Source organism: Arachis ipaensis, chromosome B2 (genome assembly GCF_059453495.1).
Source record: "Arachis ipaensis isolate K30076 ecotype BB chromosome B2, ASM5945349v1, whole genome shotgun sequence".
Taxonomy (NCBI): Eukaryota; Viridiplantae; Streptophyta; class Magnoliopsida; order Fabales; family Fabaceae; genus Arachis; species Arachis ipaensis.
Genome location: NC_142437.1, coordinates 121788740 through 121809769, shown reverse-complemented (window position 1 = coordinate 121809769; position 21030 = coordinate 121788740). Strand labels below are relative to the sequence as shown.

The following is a 21030-nucleotide window of genomic DNA, read 5'->3' as shown; positions in this document are numbered from 1 at the left end:
GTACATGTAACAACTTATTTGCCAATAATAAACTTTTAAATAGAATTTGATTAGTTTTTAATATTTTAAGTTGAAAGACACCGTGTAAAAAAAAAAAAAAAAAGAAAGAAAGAAAGAAGATAATAACATGATATGAGTGACAATGAAGACTAGAATAATAAAAAGAACTAAAATTTATATCAACTTTTTTCATTAGTTAAATTCTAATTAAAAAAAAAAGGGCTCAAAACCGAGACAGACGATAAGACAGAAATTGTTACCTTCAAAGTAGTACCATCAGTTGACAAATTCTATAGAACAACTTTGATAAAGCCAAAAAGTTCCACTATAAATTTTACACTAATTGGAATGGATTAGTATCGACATCCAATAATTATCCAAGTGATAATACTTAATACAAATCCAATAATCCCTTCAGTTGTATTTTACTTTTTAATCAATTATCCTTTCAGTTGTTACTGTATAAACATATGAAGGAATATTTATTGTCGATTTTGTCCGACAATTGAATAAAAAAATCAAAAGATTCCTAATTATTATAGTCGATTTATAAGTTCTAATCTGCCCGCAGAAGCGAAAAAAACATGTGCGCCGCTAAGCAAAATATATGAAAAGCTAAAACAAGTATTTATCCAGAGACGGCTTAAAACAAGTATCAATTATTATGTCACTTTTAATAAAAGCAAATGATGATTTCTATATCCAACCAGAAATTGATTCACAGAATTATAAATATTTTGTGTATCCTTTAAGCTTTGGAACAGTATCGAAATAAATCATTACAAGAGATAATGGAAGAAAGGGAAATAAAATAATATTGAGAAATAGATTTAATCATAGAAGTGGAAGCTTTAATCATTTTATTCAACAGAGCACAAAGAGTATGCAGCATTAAACAGCACACACTCAAACTTATCAGATTAGAAGGGTCTAAATTTCCCTCCAAACAAAATCACTAGAATCTTCTCTCATTTTCTATTTTTTCCTATAGAGATTTACAGAAAGATTACAGAACAAGCCCATAGCAATCTTCAATGAAGATTTTGAAGATAAGGACTTGTTAAGATTCTTAAGACGTGTGAAATCAGCTCAAATCCCTTCCTAATCTAGCAGTAATATACTAATTCAATATACAAACAACAGACACAATCTATTTACACAACAAAGGGAAAAGCTGTGATCATATCATCACTTTGTTCTCTTTTCCCTTGACTTAATACTGTTCATCATCTGATGCAAACAAGGCCACTGAAATTGAAGCCAGCTTCCCACTATTCAGCCTTGACTTGGATTTCCTCAATGGTGCCTTTGGAGTTGCAATTTCCTCAAACCCTTTTGCATCATTAAAATTAATGGAAGAATGAAAGGAATCAAAAGTTTTCTTCTTTGGAGTACTGTACTCAAAGTGGAACCTCTTTGCAACTTCAGCCTGCAATAGAATAAAAATCCACCATCAGTTACCAAATTAGAACCCTAAACTAAATTTAGAAACACTTAGAAATGGTACTTGATACTCACTGCTTCGCTAATCGTTTTCGAGACATGCAGAAGCTGCTCCAAATCCTCATGGTCCACACCACACAGCACCCTAATCTGCAATTGACACAATTAGGGGTTACAAAAAATTCAGAATTCTGCATTTCATTCAAATCAGTGAACTTGAAAATAATAATTAAAAAATAAACACAATTTTTAGAATTACTATTACACCATCAGAATTGAAACTCACCAGAATATCAAGAGGAAGGGCTTCAAGGAGAGACCTTTCAGAGTTGAAGTTGAACCTCCCACTACACACTCTCTTCAATGGAGCCATATCAGTTTCTGAATCAAGAGGAGAACCTTCTACATTGCTAGAAACAACCCTCTTCCTTCCAAGTGATCGTGTTCTTGTAAAATTATAGCCCTCAAACCCTATCGCCATGTCTTCCAATGAACCCTAGTAATCCCCAAAATAATAAACTTAACAGCGCTAAAACTTCGAACTTTCCTTCTCTAACCTGCAAATACCCAAAACCTTAAGGATCAGAAACAGGCCACGAAGTCACAGCACCGAATGAAGTATTTAATTACAGAATTTTGAAACAAATTTTTGAAAAAATCCAAAAAGCGGGAACGCTACGTGCCAGTTTCAACAAACTCAGGAAAAAAATAGGGAAGAAATGAGACAGGAAACGTACCTAGATATACGAGGGTTTCCAATTAGGAAAGAAACCGAGAAAATTGGGGAAAATGGAATTCTCTTTTGTGTTACTGTTGAAATTTTCTGCCTTTGATCAAACTCAACTACTCTCTTCTCACTTGCCTTATTAAGATTCTTCGTATTTTGGGGGAACAAATGAGTCCTGCTCCTTATATATGAACCAACTAATTTGAAAAAAGAAAATGAAAAAATGAAAAAGCTTTTGAATTTTTTTTTATTAAAGCAATTGCCTGTGCACAGTAGAAACGCGTGGAAAATTGGCGAAATTTCGGAGAAAATGTCTACTCTCTTTTTTTTTTAATCTCTTTCTATATCTCTCTGGAAATGGCGGTTAAAAATTGGAGAGAGAGAGAGTGTGGAAAACTAGCCGTTGTGACGGGACACGTGGCGAAGTGGGAAAGCTTTGGGCGACACAAGTGGGTTGATGACGTGGTTCATGGTCGGCTCGAGTCGGCTTTGTCGGTTGCTTCCTGACCACGTTCATGAGTACGTGGACGTAGGGATGACCTGGACCCTCACCGTAGTGGATCACACCCCACTATATTATACTCTGTCTGCGATGACACGTGTGAAAGGTCCTTGATCAACGGTGGAAAGTGGTTAAACTAACTGGATAGTGGGACCCATTTGAGAAAGTCTTTGGTGTTTTTGAGTTTGACGTTGTATTCCAAGTAGGCGGCTGGCGGCTTTTGCTTGTTTGCTTTGGCTGTTACATGTTTTTATTTCGGGGTAATTTCTAATTTGTGTTAATTGCTTAGGCTATGTTTGGTTGGAAGGAAAGAAATAGAGAGAAAAGAAATAGAAAGGAAAGAAAGGAAAAGAAAGAAATTGAGTGGATTTTTATTTTCTTTAGATGTGTTTGGATGAAAGGAAAATAAGAAGGAAAGAAATAGTATAAAAAGACAATTTTATCCTTTTATTATAAAATATATTGAAAAAAGTAAAGGGGTAATATTGGAAGTAGAGAGAGAGAATTAATTTTCTCTCCATTTTCTCTCCATTGTTGGAAGGAAAAAAAATGGTGGACCCCACCAATATTTTTCCATCCATTTTCCTTCCTCTCCCATTTCTCTCCTCAATCAAACAAGGGAATAACTATTTTCCTTCCAATTTCTTTCCCTTCCTTTTCCTTCCTCCCATTTTCACCTCAAACAAACATAGCATTAAGGAGTAAGAGTAAAACAAATGTTGAAGTGCCGATGCTAAGTCAACAGCTGTATGAATGAATGTATGTATGGGAATCAATCATTGATGATGAAACATGGCAGCGACATCTTCTCTGGACAGGTGTGGAAAGCAATTAAGCAAAGTGGGAAGGTGGTGAAGTGGATAAAATTAAATGAAAACAATAAAGAAAACTTAGCGAGAGCAAAGTTTCTTGAATCACATGCCGAAAGCGAGTTTAGCATACAAACAACTTAAATGTGACATTGTATACAAAATAATTAAATGTAATAATATATTAATCTTGTTGCATATGTATGTTACTATCATAAAGTACTTAAGAGTGTATTATTGAGCTAAAAAAATAGTTATTAACTTCCATATATTGACATAAGTAGTCATATTCTTTTTCTTTATCTTTTAGGGGAAAAATGTTTTTTTTTTGTGTATTAAATTATTAATATATAATCGAATATATGTAACAAAATTAAACTTCAAGATGAAGCCTGGCATCAAACTAATTCCTCAAACTGTGTACAGTTCTAATTTGAAAAGAAAAGAAAAAAAAAAATCCAATCTAAAAGCTTAGAGAAAGATGCTTTACGAAATATCGTTAGTAATAAGCTAATAAAAACTAGAGAAATAATTTGAATATCACTCTGTTCAATTTGAAGTAAACATTTATCCTCTAATATAAAATAGTACATTATATATACATACAACCCTATTTATCTATATGTACAATCTTTTTCAAACAAAAAATATTACCATATTACCATTTTATAGGTTACACTGTTACAGTACTTTCGGTTTAATGCTCACATTTTTGCCTTATGTTATTCAATACCGTGTATAATTGTATTTTTGTATTGCAATTCTTATAAAATTATAATTCAGGGATTAGGCACGCAGCGGAATATTTCTTCTTTTGCATCGGATTCCTTGGCACCTTTAATTCGAGGGATTAGGTGGCGGAATGGCATTTTACTTTGCCTTGGATTCCTTTGCCATTTTGTGATCATTAAGAAGCCAACCAATCACCTTTATGAGGATGCCTAGATAAGAATCTTATATTTTATGACCATAAAGATATTTCCTTACTTGTAATCTTTGCGAATACATTCACTCTGCCTAATAGTTTTTGTCAATCAATATCCACCGACGATTCGAATAAAGAAAATAAATAAAAATCCAACCAAGAGCATATATTCTTTCACATAATTACTTTGTTCCCCTTTGCATTATTTGCATTTTTTAATTAGCGATCGGTGCTGCTTCACCACAGTGGAGATGCCAGAATTTCTATCCTATTATATAAGCTTTATCCGAACGAATTCATATGTAAATTTCAGCAAAAAAATTTGGATAAAACTTACTTTTTCTTTTGTAACCCTTGTGATCAGGGATTAAAATTGGTCAATACTCACCTAGGAAATTATCCAACCACCAAGCTAAACAAAACTGCCTGTGGTTTACTGTTTACGCGTGACGGTACTCATGGTTATTACAAAAGGGCTCCAAAGTACTTTCAAATGCCATATATAGCTGAGGCCAGGTGGCTGCCCACTTTGACCAGGTTTTCTTTCTTTCTTTTATTGGTCGCCAAGTCCACCGTCATGAAAAGGAAGACGAACGCGCTGACGCCTGCCGTGGGGTTTCAAGTTTGACTCGTGCCTAGAACTTTGAAAGCAATGGCACATGAAATACCGACCACAAACAGGGTCCATCTTAAGTCAACTTAAAATTTATATTTGTAAAAAATTATGTACGCAAAACTTTGATTGGATCAGGCTTTTGTCTAATGAATCAGACCATGAACCATTTTTATCATTGGCTCCCCAAAACCAAAGGGGTCTCGTTTTCCTCATTGGTACAATGCGGATTAAGAATTTGAGTCCAAGTTTTCACTTTCAGTCTGATCCATGAAATTGCCATCCTCCTTCAAACCAAAACTCCACATCGAGACGCAGTTTTCATGACCTACATTAGACATTAAACATACTCAAAATTATCAATGAAGGGCAATGAAATTGGCAAATAAGCCTCTATATATATTGAATCTCAGAATTCCATGAAATCTAAAAGTATATCAGTGCAACTGTTAAACTTATCAATTCCATAATTCAAATATTGAATGAAAACCGTGTAAAAAATAGAAGAATCAACAGAGGAAAAAACAAGTGTCAGGATCAAAATACCACTCAAACTCAAGTCTTCATTGTCGTCATCAGGAATTACAAATCTTCGGTGACCTGAGGAAGACACGGCATGGGGCAGAAATGGATGGAAAGAGAAGCCATTAACTGTGTCTGCAAAAAAAAAAAGGGGGGGGGGGGGGGGGAGCTTATAAACAGTTATGAGAATGAAAAAATGTGCACAAAGAACACCTGCGGCCAACTAGCTGGTAGCTCCTAATAGTATATCATTGTGTTGCTTGAAAAACAATGTTACGGGACTTGCATTCCCCACTTTTGATAACTACCAAATACGTTGGGACTTTAAAAGAATGAATGAATACAGAGATTCAAAATTATGTCTCATTAGTCGTTACATGATATGGGGCTTGCAATTATTAGATTATCTGCAAACAGAGGAAAGGAAGATGGGGAAGAATGCAGCCTATGCGAAAATCAGGAAATAGACAAATAGAACATGGAATTAGGATAAATTGGGGTAAGCACAAAAAATCAGATCATGCAATTAAACCACCATGACTAATTGATTATCTCTCATTAAAGAAAATTCAGTTCACTGCCATAACGCCACTGATATTTTGATGCATGTAACAATCAATCCAGAGTCAAAATACAAGGTTCACAAATCACAACAAAAATAAAAATAAAATTAGAAGCTGAACTAAAGGGAACATGAGGAAACAGATATTATCAAAATGGTGGAACCCGACAAGCTATGTGAAAAACCCACAATGGGTAAACAATTGAGATGGTTTCGCCCATTACATAGTTTTAACTCTGAACTTCAAGTAATGGGGGAAGAGGAAGCAAGACCTAATTTTAGCATGAATGAAACATCACTGAGCATATGCATTGCAGATGTGATCCAAATAAGGCAGCATACTTCAAGAAAACTGATAGGTCAGATAAGCGTAAAAGATGAGTTATCAAAGCCCAACCATCATCTTTGAAGAGTACAAGAATTAAGTACCTAATGCAGCCTGGAAGCCTGATACCCACTGCCCAGTTTGAAGATCGTATATATGTACTAAGCCATCCTGAAGGGATTATCATTTAGAACCATAAGCCAAATATTAATTGACTGTCATTGATAGAAAATAGGAATGGTTTAGAAAGAAACCTGGCCGCCTGTACCAAGATGCTGACCAGAAGGGTCAATATCAAAAAGTATCCGCTGATTGGTGCTTTCTGATGATCTGTATAACCTAGTAACATGGTGCATACATGCATCTCAGCATTGAACATGTATAGGCGTGGAGTAAATAGTACATTAATTCCTTGGGGGTGGGAATCTAAAGATCACAGGAAACAAGGTGCTTGGAGTCTGTCAATCAAGATTTCATATGAATGGCAATTTATACAGGCAAAAAAGTGGGTCATCATGAGTTAAGAAATACTGCAGCTATATTAGCTATGGATTTCACAAATTTAACTACATTGTAGCCAAGCAGAGTATGTCCCTCATATTATCTGATCCTTTAAATGTCTAATAGTGGGCAGGTCTTGACAATTTCAACAAGTCCTTTGTTTTCAGGGAAGCACTTGCAACTTGAGAGTAGGTAAGACTTTGCTTCAGTTTTGTTCATTAGCATCTACACTCCATACCATTATACTTAATATTTTCAATTCACATATAAATAAAACACAGGAAAGAGAACCAAGAGAATATTACTTGAAGACACAGTCAACAGCTTTGCGCACATCCCAGCATAGTATGTAAGGGTCCTTCAAGAAATTTGAATATCTGATATTGGTGAATAATCATATATATAAAATATATGACAAGAAACAGTGGTAAATGCAACCATAAAATAAGGAAGGGGAGCTACATCAGAGATATTTAAGTAAATTAACCAAAGAAAACATTATTCATCAAGTTGAAAACAACCTAGGTAGAGAAGGAAATATGAAAATCTTACCTTCCGACCTCCACTATATAGATAATTTCCGTCTCTGGAAAACTGGACCTGAAGGAGGGGGAATTTTAGACTTTCTTCTTTGTTTCATATTCAGAACCAATTAATTACAAGCAAAGGTGACTTACATGCGTAATCCCACCTTCTTGACCATGCAAAACGTACAAGAGTTCCATGTTATCTTCCCTATAAATGCCAGTAGTTTGACTGTATGAACCCAAAGCAAGCATTCCAGTATGAGATGGAGAGAAGGCCATTGCAGATATGATACCTGCATGGTAAAAATTTAGGGTTTAGGATGAATTATATGCATATATTTGGGTTGGAGTATGTTCTCATTATTGCACAATGATTACCATATTTTTTCTCTAAATAAAAGATTAAAATCTAATTAATATACCTAATTTGAAAAAATACCTGTTTGGCCTTCTTTTTTATCTTTTGCTGTTGAATACAATTCAAAATCTCTGCCAGGACGATGTAGATCAAACATCCTGATACATTTGTTGTATCCAGCAAATATCCTACAAAATAAACAATAGATTTAGGTTCATCATCTAATAATAAAAGTCATAATTTAATTCATCACACTGATCACCACAATCAGAGTAAAAAGCTCTACCACATTGTGAAAAACAACATCATGGATGGGATATTGACTTTAGATAAAACAGGCAGAAATCCGAAGCATTGGTCCATGACATTTTAATTAAATAAACCTAAGGGGTGATAACATGTTTAATTGTCCTGAAGAAAGTCTCTTTTTAAGAGAGAGAGAGAGAGAGAGAGAGGGGGGTGACTTTCGTGGATGATATATAAGGTCTCTTTCAGATATATTTAAAAAAATGAAGCACAAGTTGTCAAAGGAAAAATGCATTACGTAATATGTAAACTACTGGTCCTCAAAAGAAACATGTTACTTACTTAGTCCCGGCAGGATTAAAAGCAACTGAAAATGCCGCAGTAATCTCATCCATGTTATCATAAGCTCGATACGTGCAACGTAGCTGCATGTTTAACCCAACAAAAGAAAAAGAAAAAGGATCAGAAACTCCAATAATAGCACTATAGAAAACAGAATGTGTAACCACTGCTCAACATAAGCTGGAACTGACACTTGGTATGAATCTCATAACCACAGTACACTCGTGATCAATTTGACACGCTTCTTTTTCTTTAAAATGAATAAATAAATTTATCGGCACAATAGAGGTTTAATTTGAAGATTTTGGCATCAAGCAAAACAAATGGAGTAGACGAGCTTCCTAGTTTGCAAATTAAGCTCATGAGTGAAGAAGCAGTACCTGTCCCAAAGTAGCATCCCATAGATGAATAGGATGGTCGCGAGTAGTAGTTGCAAAAACATTGGTCACAGGATCTGAAACATATGCAAATTTTATTGCCAAATCTTCGTTCATATAGACCAATAAGCATGATAATCAATAATCATTCAAGATATAAAAAAAGTTCTGGAGTTTAGGAAGGAACCTGATGCAGACATGTAAGGATACCAACAAAAATCATGTATAGGCTCTCCTTCACTCATAACTAGACTCGCCGCAAAGGAATCTACAACCACCACCAACAACAACAAAATGATTTGACTACTACGCTTGCATGCAAAAGCATTCAAAACAGCAAGAATACGTCATCGTTGCAGGGAGCATACCGTCATCAGATTGTGAAGCATCAACCAGAGTGGCGGCTTCAGGGTCCGGTCTGAAAGATAGAAAGCAAAAGCGATTTCGGTGCATTTTACGGAATAAATAGATGATAATGGAGGAAGAGGGGAAGTTATTTTACAGAGTGAAGATGCGGAGAGTGTTGTCGTCGGAAGTGGTGAGGAAACAGGAACCATCGGGCGACCTGAAAGAAAGAGAGGGAGAAAAGATGAATGCGAGGCATGAAAGAGAGTATGAAGAAGGTGAGTTTGTTAGTTAGCTAGTTACCATTTGACGGCTTTGAGGAAGTTGTTAGGGTTAGAGGGAGTGACGAACTGATTATGGAAGTGGTAGGTTCGGTGAGGAGGGAGATCGAAGCGAAAGCGGGGCCACGAGTAGTCGGTGGAAACGGAGTGTTGGATGGGGCTTGCTACTTGAAGCTCCTCTTCTGCTCCCATGGCTCTGCTCAGCGCCTCTTCTGTGGCAATTACAACCGCCAAAACTCCCTCTCCTCTTTGTCATGCTTTCTGCTCTGTTCTTTCTCTTTTCTAAACGATTAAAAAAAATTAAAGATTAAAAGTTTTCTTTTTCAACATAATTTTTAAGAAAAAGGGTCAACTAAGTGCAAACGTTTTTTTGGTTAATATTAATAATTTTTTAAAATGTAAATCCTAAATTTTTCATTTTAATCTAAATCTTAATCTTGTTGTAAAATAAATAAAAAAATATACTAAATATAAAATAAAGATGTATAAATAGAAAACTCTAGTATTAATATTTACTACAATATAATTATCTTACTATAATAATAGAAGTAATTTATATATTCACTACTATTATATATTAGTAACGTATGGAAAGAGAAGAAGACAATATATAGAAAGAGGGGAGATTATTATTATTATTGATGTGTTATGGCTTAAGCCTCTATTTATACACATACAAAATCTTGATTTTCCACACTTCATTAATTGAAAATCAAATATTCTTTCCTTGAGAAACTGAGCCGCCCAAGAATTAAATGGGTATCCAACTCATTTCTCATTCTTATTACAATACTCCCCTTGGATGACTATTTAGGAATATGCCTCATTAAAACCTTACTAAAGAAAACTCAGTGGAAAAAAAACTTTAGTGAAGGAAAAAGAGTACAATATCCTTTGTGATGGGACTGCCTCATTAAAAATCTTGTCAAGAAAAACCCAATGGGAAAAAACATGACCAAGGAAAAAAGAGTACAATCTCCCCCTCATGCCAACATCATTTAATGTCTCGAAATCGGCGCATCCCAATCTCATGTACCAATCTTTCAAAGGAGGATTTTGGGAGTGACTTTGTAAATAAATCTGCCGGATTATCACTTGAGCGGATCTGTTGGATATCAATTGTCCCTTGATTTTGAAGATCATGAGTGAAGAAGAATTTGAGAGAAATATGCTTTGTTCTATCACCTTTGATGTATCCGCCTTTAAATTGAGCAATGCATGTTGTATTATCTTTAAACAGGACAGTTTGAGTTATCTTATGATCAATCAGTCCACATGATGACAGAATATATTGAATCAGACTCCTCAGCCAAAAACACTCGCGACTAGCTTCGTGAATCGCCAGTATTTCAGCATGATTAGAGGAGGTTACTGCTATCGTCTGTGTCGTGGACCTCCATGATATAGCTGTACCTCCATATGTGAACATATATCCAGTTTGAGATCTCCCTTTATATGGATCAGACAAGTATCCAACATCTGCATAGCCAACTAATTGTGACTTGGATCCATAGGGATAAAACAATCTCATATCAACCGTCCCATGAAGATATCGAAAGATTTGCTTGATTCCACTCCAATGTCTTCTGGTTGGAGAGGAACTATACCTTGCTAGTAAATTCACAGCAAATGATATATCGGGTCATGTATTATTAGCAAGATACATTAGCGCTCCAATGACACTAAGATATGGTACTTCAGGACCAAGGATATCTTCATTCTCTTCTTTAGGACGGAATTGATCATTTTTCACATCCAAAGATCTTACGATCATTGGGGTACTTAAGGAATGTGACTTATCCATATAAAATCTCTTCAAGATCTTTTCTGTGTATGTTGTTTGATAAATAAAGATCCCACTTTTTATATACTCGATCTCCAGGCCGAGACAAAACTTAGTCTTTCCAAGATCTTTCATCTCAAACTCTTCTTTAAGAGTTTTTATAATTGTTGGAATCTCTTCAGGAGTCCCAATGATATTTAAATCATCAACGTACACAGCAATTATAATGAATCCAGATGCAGATTTCTTTATGAAAATACATGGACAGATATCATCATTCTTAAATTCATTTTTGGCCAGATACTCGGTAAGACGATTATACCACATTCGTCCAGATTGCTTTAGACCGTATAAAGATCTTTGCAATTTAACTGAGTATAACCCTTGTGAATATTCATTAGATGGTTTAGATATCTTTAGTCCTTCAGGGACTTTCATATAGATATCCCAATCTAATGAGTCGTATAAATAGGCTGTTACCACATCCATTAAATGCATATACAGTTTATGATATGCAGATAAACTGACCAAACAACACAATGTTATCGCATCCACTACAGGGGAATACATTTCTTCATAATCTATACCGGGCCTTTGTGAAAAACCTTGTGCCACAAGTCGGATTTTGTAGTGCACAACTTCATTTTTCTCATTTCGTTTTCTCACAAATACCCACCTGTATCCAACAGATTTTACATCTTCTGGTGTACGGACTACAGGTCCAAAGACTTCACGTTTTGTAAGTGAGTCTAATTCAGCCTTCATGGCTTCTTTCCATTTTGGCCAATCATTCCTTTGCCGACATTCTTCGACTGATCTTGGCTTTCATGCATGATGTTTAATGCCATGTTATATGCAAATATATTTCATTGACAATTGTCTTATTTCGGTCCCATTTCTCTCCTGTAAAGACATAATTTATCGAGATCTCATCATTTTCACAATTTTCAGGTACCTGAACGTCTTCTGGCGTTAAAATTATATCAGAATTTTGGACAACTGCAGGTGTCTTTACTGTGGCTTTTTCAACAGGAATAGTATTTACCTCTTTTCTCTTTCGAGGATTTTTATCTTTGGAACCGACAAGCCTGCCACGCTTGCTTCAGTGGCTACTTGTCCTACTGGGACATCAATTCGAATTGGGGCATTTTCCGCTGGTATATAAGATTTGGTAATTCTCTTTGTATCGAAAAATGCATAAGGTAATTTATTTGCTATTCTTTGCAAATATATAATCTTTTGAACTTGTAGTTCACATTGCCCTGATCGAGGATCTAAATGCATCAACGATGATGCATTCTAATTAAGTTCCTTTTCAGGAAGCTTATTCTCTCCCCCTAATGTTGGAAATTTTGATTCATCAAAATAACAATCCGCAAACCGGGCTTTAAATACATCTCCAGTTTGTATCTCAAGATACCTCACTATAGAGGGAGAATCATATCCAACATATATCCCAATTTTCTCTGGGGTCCCATTTTGGTGCGATTAGGTGGTGCAATGAGAACATATATCGCACATCTAAATATTCTTAAATGGGAAACATTTGCCTGCTGGCCAAAAGCTAATTGCATAGGGGAGAATTGATGGTAGCTCGTTGGCCTTAAACGAATAAGTGCTGCGGCATGTAAAATAGCATGCCCCCAAACCGAAGTTGGGAGATTTTTTCTCATAAGTAAGAGTCTAGCAATTAACTGGAGGCGTTTAATAAGTGATTATGCTAACCCATTTTGTGTGTGAACATAAGCTACTGGATGTTCAACACTTATTCCATTAGCCATACAATAAGCATCAAAAGCTTGAGAAGTAAATTCACCAGCATTATCAAGATGAATTACTTTGATTGGATTTTCTGGAAATTATGCTTTTAATCGAATAATTTGAGCCAGTAATCTCGCAAACGCCAAGTTGCGAGAAGACAATAAGCACACATGTGACCATCTCGAAGATGCGTCTATTAGGACCATAAAATATCTAAAAGATCCACATGGTGGATGAATAGGTCCACATATATCACCTTGAATTCTTTCTAGGAATTAAGGGGACTCAAATCCAATCTTTACTGGTGATGGCCTTAAAATTAACTTCCCTTGAGAACATGCAGCACAATAAAATTCACTAGATTTAAGAATTTTCTGGTTCTTTAGTGAATGTCCATGAGAGTTTTCAATGATTCTCCTCATCATGGTTGTTCCCGGATGACCCAATCTATCATGCCAAGTTATGAATTCATTTGGGCTAGTAAACTTCTGGTTTACAATGGCATGTGATTCAATTGCACTAATCTTGGTATAATACAATACAGATGAAAGTGAGAGTAACTTTTCTAATATAACCTTTTTATTTAAATCAAGAGTTGTGATACATAAATACTCATGATTTCCCTCATTCATTGTTTCAATATGATATCCATTTCAGCGAATATCTTTGAAACTTAACAAGTTTCTCAGAGACTTGGTAGACAATAGTGCATTATTTATTATGAATTTTGTTCCTCCAGGAAACAAAATTATAGCTCTTCCGGAGCCTTCTATCACATTACCCGAGCCAATAATAGTATTAACATATTCTTCTTTTGGCACAAGATGGATAAAATATATAGTACTTTTAAGAATAGTGTGCGAACTTGCACTATCCGCAAGGCAAATATCTTCAGAATACGTCCTTGCCATTTTTCTTCAAAAACAAATAATGATAATAATAAAATGAGTAAAAGTACATGTACAGTAAAAAATTATTCACATGAATACTTAACAAACACACATATTAAACTATTCCATCATTAATCAAATGGCCAATATTTCCTTCAAAATTCTCAAAGAAATTAGATACATCATGATGAGTGGTGGAATTTTCATAATTTGAAACAAAATTTGTTTCCTTTTCTTTGTCATCCTTTTTCAAGGATGCTTGATAAAGATCAACTAGGTGCCTTGGGGTACGACAGATACGTGACCAATGGCCCTTTCCACCACAACGGAAGCATTTATCCTTAATTGATTTACTTTGCCCATTGTTTCTTTCTTTATCCCACTTCTAGTGAGATCTTTTCTTGTGAACATAATTTCTTTTCCTTCCATAATTTTTCTTGTTATCAAAATCTTGCCATTTACCTCTTCTGGGGTTATAATTTGTCGCATTTGCTTCAGGAAATGGGGCGGCGCCAGCTGGACGCGCTTCATGATTTCTTAAGAACAACTCATTGTTGCGTTCAGCAACAAGAAAGCAAGAGCTCAAAAAAAAATTTTTAATTCTTTTTCGCGATACTGCTGTTGCAGGAGCACATTCGAGGCATGGAAGGTCGAGAAAATTTTCTCTAACATATCGGGCGTGAGGAAGTATCACCGTCTTTTCATGATTATTCTTTTTTTAAGGTCTTTCCACAGATCTGCATGATCTTTTAATGTAGGATATTCATTTTTCAATCATACTTCAAGATGATGACGAAGGAAAATCATGGATTTGGCTTTTATCCTTCTGGGATGTATTATTTTCAGCCTTAATGGTATCTTCAAGATACATTAAATCAAGATGGATTTTAGCATCTAGTATCCATGATAAATAATTATTTCCAGATATATCAAAAACATTATATTCAAGATGAAAAAGCTTTGACATAATAAAAATTTGTTACCTGAAGTCTTCCTAAAATTTTATTAGAATTTCGTGCTGATAACGTGTTGTAAAATAAATAAAAAATATACTAAATATAAAATAAAGATGTATAAATAGAAGACTCAAATATTAATATTTACTACAATATAATTATCTTACTATAATAATAGAAGTAATTTATATATTCACTACTATTATATATTAGCAACATATGGAAAGAGAAGAAGACAATATTCAGAGGGGAGATTATTATTATTATTGCCTCTATTTATACACATACAAAATCTTAATTTTCCACACTTCATTAATTGAAAATCAAATATTCTTTCCTTGAGAAACTGAGCCGCCCAAGAATTAAATGGGCATCCAACTCATTTCTCATTCTTATCACAATAAATCTTAAATTTTAACTAATTAAAAATTAGTTATCTATATTTATTCTCTAAAAGAAGCAATATACTATCACATATAGCTAGTTTGTTATTTTTATTTATTTCTACAGTTTGTTTTAAATTTTATGGTCGAATAAAAATCTATTTAAAAGCATTTTATCTTTAAAAAATTATTCCTCAATATTCTTTTTTTCTTTAGTTCTAAACTTCTAATGATTCTTTTTCAAAAAATATAAGAAATCAATTTTTAAATAATCAATATTAGTTAATTTTTTATATTATAAAATTATTTGTTTACTTTTATTTTTAATAAATTTACGTTGTAAGATATAAAGTTTAGGATTTAGAATTTAAAATTAAAAAAATTTAATGTTAAATGAAAAAATTATCCCCTAAACTGAACTTTTTTTTCTCATTAGTCATTACTACCAATATTCAAACTTTATTAAAATTATTATGACGAGAATATTTTAAAGCAATTTCCCATTAAAGCCAAGTTCTATACACTAAAGAAAAAGAACTTGCCTATTATTCTTGGTTGGAAATACATTGGCATTCAACCGTAATTGCCTTTCCTGAATCAAAATGCATACAAGTCTAGTTCTATTTAGGGTGGCAAAAGGACATTGGAAAGCATCTTCATAGTTTATTTTAGTACGCACTGTGCATGCATCTTACATGAATTTACAGTACCTTCCTTAATTATCAGTTGATTGTACGATCCTTTGTTGAATCAATACGTGGCAAACTGTTTTTGGACGGAAGAAGAGGCTTCCAATCTCGAAACAATAATAGCAAACCAAATTCAGGAGGTTTCCTTAATGAGATTAGTAAAATAAATATTGCTAAGAGCTTCTTAAATATGGGTCATTCTTGTAACTTGAATACAAGGGAAGTTCAAGAGCCTTCTCAGCAATTTCACCGTCTTCATGAATCTTAGCTATTAAGCTTTCAAGGGATGGAAAATTGGCCTATATATGCACACAATGCCAGGTTTTAGTGAAGCTTAAAAAAAAGTATATGCAACACAAGTAACACAAGAAATACTCATTCAGCTAATACCTCGGGACGAATGTAACCAACTATAATGAGCCGAAGTTCTTCCCCATAGAAATCCTCATCAAACTTGTAAAGTATCCAAGGCTCCTGTGTTGATAGAAAGGTATCATCAAGAAACTTATGAGGCAAATAATTCTTTTACTGCATATGAATGATCATATCAGAACACTTACTATAGTCTTTTCTTTGTTGTCGAAATATGGATTCCAACCAATGCTCATGACCATTTTAAAAACACCTCTGGATGATAATCCAGCCCAACCAAAATAAACCCCCGAGGGATGCTCTGCAAGGAGATCTGAATAGCCCTTCGTTGATAAATTAGCTGCAAGAAAATGGTTTACTCACTACTATTAGTACTAGACCAGAATTCATCTGCAGATGAGATATATTCAAAGGCAAATTACAAAATCAATACCACATCTGAACCTATACTACAGCAAATGAGGAAACCACAAAACAGGATTGTTATCTCATAGAAACACTTATTCTTTTGGTTCATACCAGAAGTTTGAACTACTCTTGCTTATAAAAAGATGCTTCTTATTATAAAAAGCAAAATAATAGTACGAAAAATCTAATGAAGTGGCATTATGGCATCATTTACACCCAATGAATAATATTGCATTACATCCGTTCATCAAATTTAATATTAAATTACTTTTTGCTGGGTAGCAAAGCTCTTTGTTTATCAACCTTATCTTCATTTCAGGTAAATATCACAGTACAACAGTCAATACAAGATGAAATGTACACTTCAATCTTATTTTGCATTTATAGCAGAAGAAGGGCACATACATTGCCACTAGACACTAATTGTAAAATAAGTTCTCACAAACCTGTAGGGATCCCGAGAACCTTTGAGCCACGACCAAATCCCTTGATGACAGGACCCCCAATATACCAAGGATCTAATGGCAAAGTTCCATCAACCCCTGCAAGAATTTACAATACTAGCTCTTTATGAATGAGATACTGAAAAATGAAATACAATATACACAAAGAATACAAACTTAAGGTATTAGGGGATTACAATCTTCAAATGGTGGTAGACCCCACTTTTCAGGTCGCAAATCAAGTAGGGAATTGATGACTTCATCTGCTGCAGTATACAGATGCGACTGTTTTGGAAGTGATGGTACAGCAACCACTTGCATCTCAGCAGCCTTACCTGCAGTAACACCAGGACTGATGTAGCCAGATAAACATTTGTTCAGAAAAAGGGTATGGAGGAAAGGCAGCATCTATTAAGAATACAATCTGGCTTGAAAAATCATCATTCATGCAAGCATCCAAAGTAGAAACCTCGCCGGAAATAGGCAACCAGTTTTCAACTATTATGGAGTGAGCTGTCTAAGATAATCAGTTAAATTACAACAGAAGAATAAATGTATACTGGACATATGAGGCTAACTGGGTAAGTCCAAGGCTCAGTTCAGAGCATCATAGTTAGAAAGATATAGAGATCCCTGGGAGGCAGTTTTTTCAGATAAAGATGTGTAAGATCCAAATCAATTAGAGTGGAAGGAAATGTGATCAAAAGTAAGTTTAAATCATAAACCATAATTTACATGAGAATTCAACCTGAGAGCAAATAATATACAAAAGAATATTGTGAAGGAATTTAGCCAGGACGTAAAAAAAAGGGTTCTAAACAGGTTCTCTCTCTTTCTCTCTCTCAAATATGCACTACAATCCTTCACCAAATTACCTAAGCACAGAGAAATTACAGGAATCTGATAAAAGTATGCTTTTAATCCTTAACAACTAGCCATCATCCTTAAAAAAGCAAAAAGATCATATAACTTTGGCTGGCTAAGTTATCACACAACAGTTCTACGCAGCCAATACGTGATGTATTTGAAAGTTAAATATACGTAGAACATAAAACTGTGAGCACTAGGCTACAGAAACCTACTTGACTCACTGGGAAGAGGGGAAAGGTAGTAACATTATCTTCGTATATTATAAATATAACCAAAGGGAATAATATATTTAGGGAGATGAGAGGTGACCAAAATAGAACGTGTAACCATCAAAGACTTGGAGCTACCACAGAAACTGTATACCAGATACAATCAATACCTGGTAAGAAAACAGAAATTGAAGAACTTACAGAGAATCTTCAATAACAAGACAGCTAGAAGGCTCCATGCTTAATCTCTCAGCGGCTTCAAGGAACCTGATGATATTAGGCACAATATAAAATAATTAGAAATGGAAGAGGAAGGAAAAAGCACAAAGATCTTTCTTATATGGACAAGCAAGCCTCAGTCTCCAAAGCTAAGACCACATTGTAGCATCTCACATGTCAGGAGAAGGCTTCCCTGTTCTGACTTCATCACCACCAATTATGACAGAGAAAGAGCTTTTCCATCCTACACACAAACAAGTTCATTTGTATAATAACACACAACCACGAGCAAAGGAGCACAAGAAGCTAGTGATACTTAAATAAACCAACCATCATGATAAGATATTTTGGCTTCAATGCTCTCCTTTGGAGAGTTTGATGCTAATGCCATTGGAACTCCATGATTCTTTAGATGTTTAAGCAAACGATTGGCACCAGGAAGGGCTTTAATGTTGCACCACCTAAGATGAGAAAAGTGCAAATGTAAGAGAATATTTCCTTCAGCCAATTCGGCGAGAGTTCAATTGTTCAACCAAATAAGTGTATCTATTAGGGAAAGAAAAAAAAGTTATTGATATGTCCAATACATCAAATTTTCAATTGAATCAAGTCCACCAAATCAGGATGAATTTCTCGAACGATTGACTTCATAAGTATTCATGAATTTCATAAAGTGGATGAATCTAATGAAAAATTCCCGAGAAAATGCAGCCAGAGGTTTTAGGGGTAATGGAGGCAGCTATAGTTAATTATTCAATGGTAACTCGAAACTTGCGGCACTTCACATTCAAAATTTGATTGACATATAAAAAGAACAATATATTGTAATAGAAAATTACTGATCGGAGAACAAAGGCGAAATTTGGGAAATAAATTCAATAGTTGAGCAGGGAAGTTGATAATCCTCGACAACAGCAGCAGCAGCTTCGAAAGGTGTCTTCCCCAAAATTTTATGAGCTTCCCTTCCATCCCATTGCTTTCCATACCTACTTAGTAGAACCTTTAATACGTTTCCCACAATGCCATCTGTCATTGAATACTCAAATCACAGTCACCTGTGTTATTATCAAACAAGTAACAAAATTGAATCTTGACAAACACGAGACACAAAGAATTAAGCATGTAAGCTGAGAAATGAGAAAAGCGACCTGTGTTAAGGAGGGTGCCATCCAAATCAAGAATAACGCATCTAACCAACTTGGTCAAAGACGCTGTTGCCATCTTTTCAGTCATAGGAGCATCTGAAACACATAAATAACGATATATGAATACATATATACTACTGCTGCTGCTGCTGCTGCACAATTCAATTACCATATGACACATAATAAATTGATAAGAAGAAGAATTAGAGGGACCCGTTACGAGGCTGAGTTGCAGTGAGGGAATAACAGCCTCCCAATTTATTTTCTTTTTCCGATAAAACCAAAAAACAGTATGGAGAAAGCTGATCAGGGGTTGGCAACGGGTCCCCATGGAGGCCGGGACATGCCCCCGCCCCCTGTCTCCATAATCCGCCCCCGTCCCCGCGACGGGTTACGAGGACCCCTTTATCCGCCGAGGACCTGAATCTCCGCCGAATCGAAAAGAAAAAACAGAAAAAGAAATTTAACAAATACATCTTGTACCTAGAAGCACGAGGAGATCGAAACAGCTGCGAGCACGGGCAAACAGAGACCAGGAGAGGCCGAGACGGCAGTCTGCAATCAGGGAGTGGAAGCCTGGAAGCTGCTCTGATAAGTATGGTTTCTTTGGAGAATTCGTTATCGTTATGTGAATTTTCACCCATATTTTACTGTCTAAATTATTTAATCCATTAGATGCGACACTGGCATGTCCCATAGTAGTAACATTTTCTATTTTTCCTTTATTAATTTTTTTAGTAATTTTTATTTTTACTGCACATGATTCCAGATTTAAAAAACAAAATACCTCTTAACATATAGAAAATAATGTTGTAAAATAAAAGATGGGTCGCACTACGGTACAGATCAACATTTACAGATATTCTATTTTTTAATGGGTTAATACTCAAATTAGTCCCTGAAAGATCACCCGATCTTCATTTTCGTCCCCGAATATTTTTTTTAATCAAATTAATCCCCGAAAGATTTAAATGGAAACCACGTTCGTCCTTCCGTTAGGTCACTGACGTCGCCGTTAGAAACTGCTGACGTGGAGTGTGACTTGGCTGCCCACCCCAACCAAACGACGCCGTTTGGTCACTCCAGCGTGTCGCAATGAAACGCTTGCGTTTTGAGGGGATAGTGAAACGTTTTTCACTGTGTCTTTGGTGTTTAACCTCAGTTGTTCTTCTTCAAAGTAAGCTTGAGTCTCTGTTTCTCTGCCCCCTAAGCAAGCAACAGGAAGACGAAGAAGACTGCCCCATTGAACGCAACCGTTGGAGTCGGCGTGGAGCATTGTTGGTGCGTCTGCTCTGGAGCCCGGTGGGAAACCTGAAGGGAAGAACAGAGTGTTGTTTCTGCGTTCGAAGAAAGAGGTAACCTTTTTTGTATGTTGCCAAAATCCTCTGGTAAAAGTGTGTAAAACCGTAGTTTCCGCATTATTTGATTGAGTGATCGTTAACAATCTGTTAGTGAATAGGGTGTAGGGTTTTATTCCAGGGTTGGGTTTATGAACAG

At 35.2% G+C, this 21030-nt stretch overlaps 3 protein-coding genes across 3 annotated transcripts; all 3 read right to left on the bottom strand.

Moving 5' to 3' along the window:
* Positions 1–829: 829 nt before the first annotated feature.
* LOC107626230 (F-box protein At1g61340) lies at positions 830–2513 on the bottom strand. Its single transcript, XM_016329065.3, has 4 exons — positions 2181–2513; positions 1730–2000; positions 1519–1593; positions 830–1429 (listed from the first exon to the last, which is right to left on the bottom strand). The coding sequence occupies exons 2-4, from the start codon at positions 1922–1924 to the stop codon at positions 1214–1216; spliced, it is 486 nt and encodes a 161-aa protein (XP_016184551.1). The 5' UTR covers positions 1925–2000; positions 2181–2513; the 3' UTR covers positions 830–1213.
* A 2620-nt stretch (positions 2514–5133) lies between these two features.
* Positions 5134–15944, bottom strand: LOC107626229 (Transducin/WD40 repeat-like superfamily protein). The gene is made up of 16 exons (XM_088504161.1): positions 15889–15944; positions 15721–15770; positions 9428–9687; positions 9282–9344; positions 9148–9197; positions 8967–9047; positions 8783–8856; positions 8403–8485; positions 7896–8002; positions 7607–7749; positions 7482–7529; positions 7235–7287; positions 6683–6767; positions 6533–6599; positions 5566–5676; positions 5134–5347 (listed from the first exon to the last, which is right to left on the bottom strand). The coding sequence occupies exons 3-16, from the start codon at positions 9595–9597 to the stop codon at positions 5250–5252; spliced, it is 1233 nt and encodes a 410-aa protein (XP_088360287.1). The 5' UTR covers positions 9598–9687; positions 15721–15770; positions 15889–15944; the 3' UTR covers positions 5134–5249.
* FMN/FHY (riboflavin kinase/FMN hydrolase) lies at positions 15822–20256 on the bottom strand. Its single transcript, XM_016329060.3, has 11 exons — positions 20017–20256; positions 19537–19629; positions 19228–19414; positions 18719–18849; positions 18563–18632; positions 18371–18436; positions 17288–17442; positions 17094–17189; positions 16428–16579; positions 16258–16341; positions 15822–16166 (listed from the first exon to the last, which is right to left on the bottom strand). Exons 1-11 carry the CDS (start codon positions 20228–20230, stop codon positions 16041–16043), a joined length of 1374 nt encoding a protein of 457 aa, XP_016184546.2. The 5' UTR covers positions 20231–20256; the 3' UTR covers positions 15822–16040.
* Between the last annotated feature and the right edge of the window lie 774 nt (positions 20257–21030).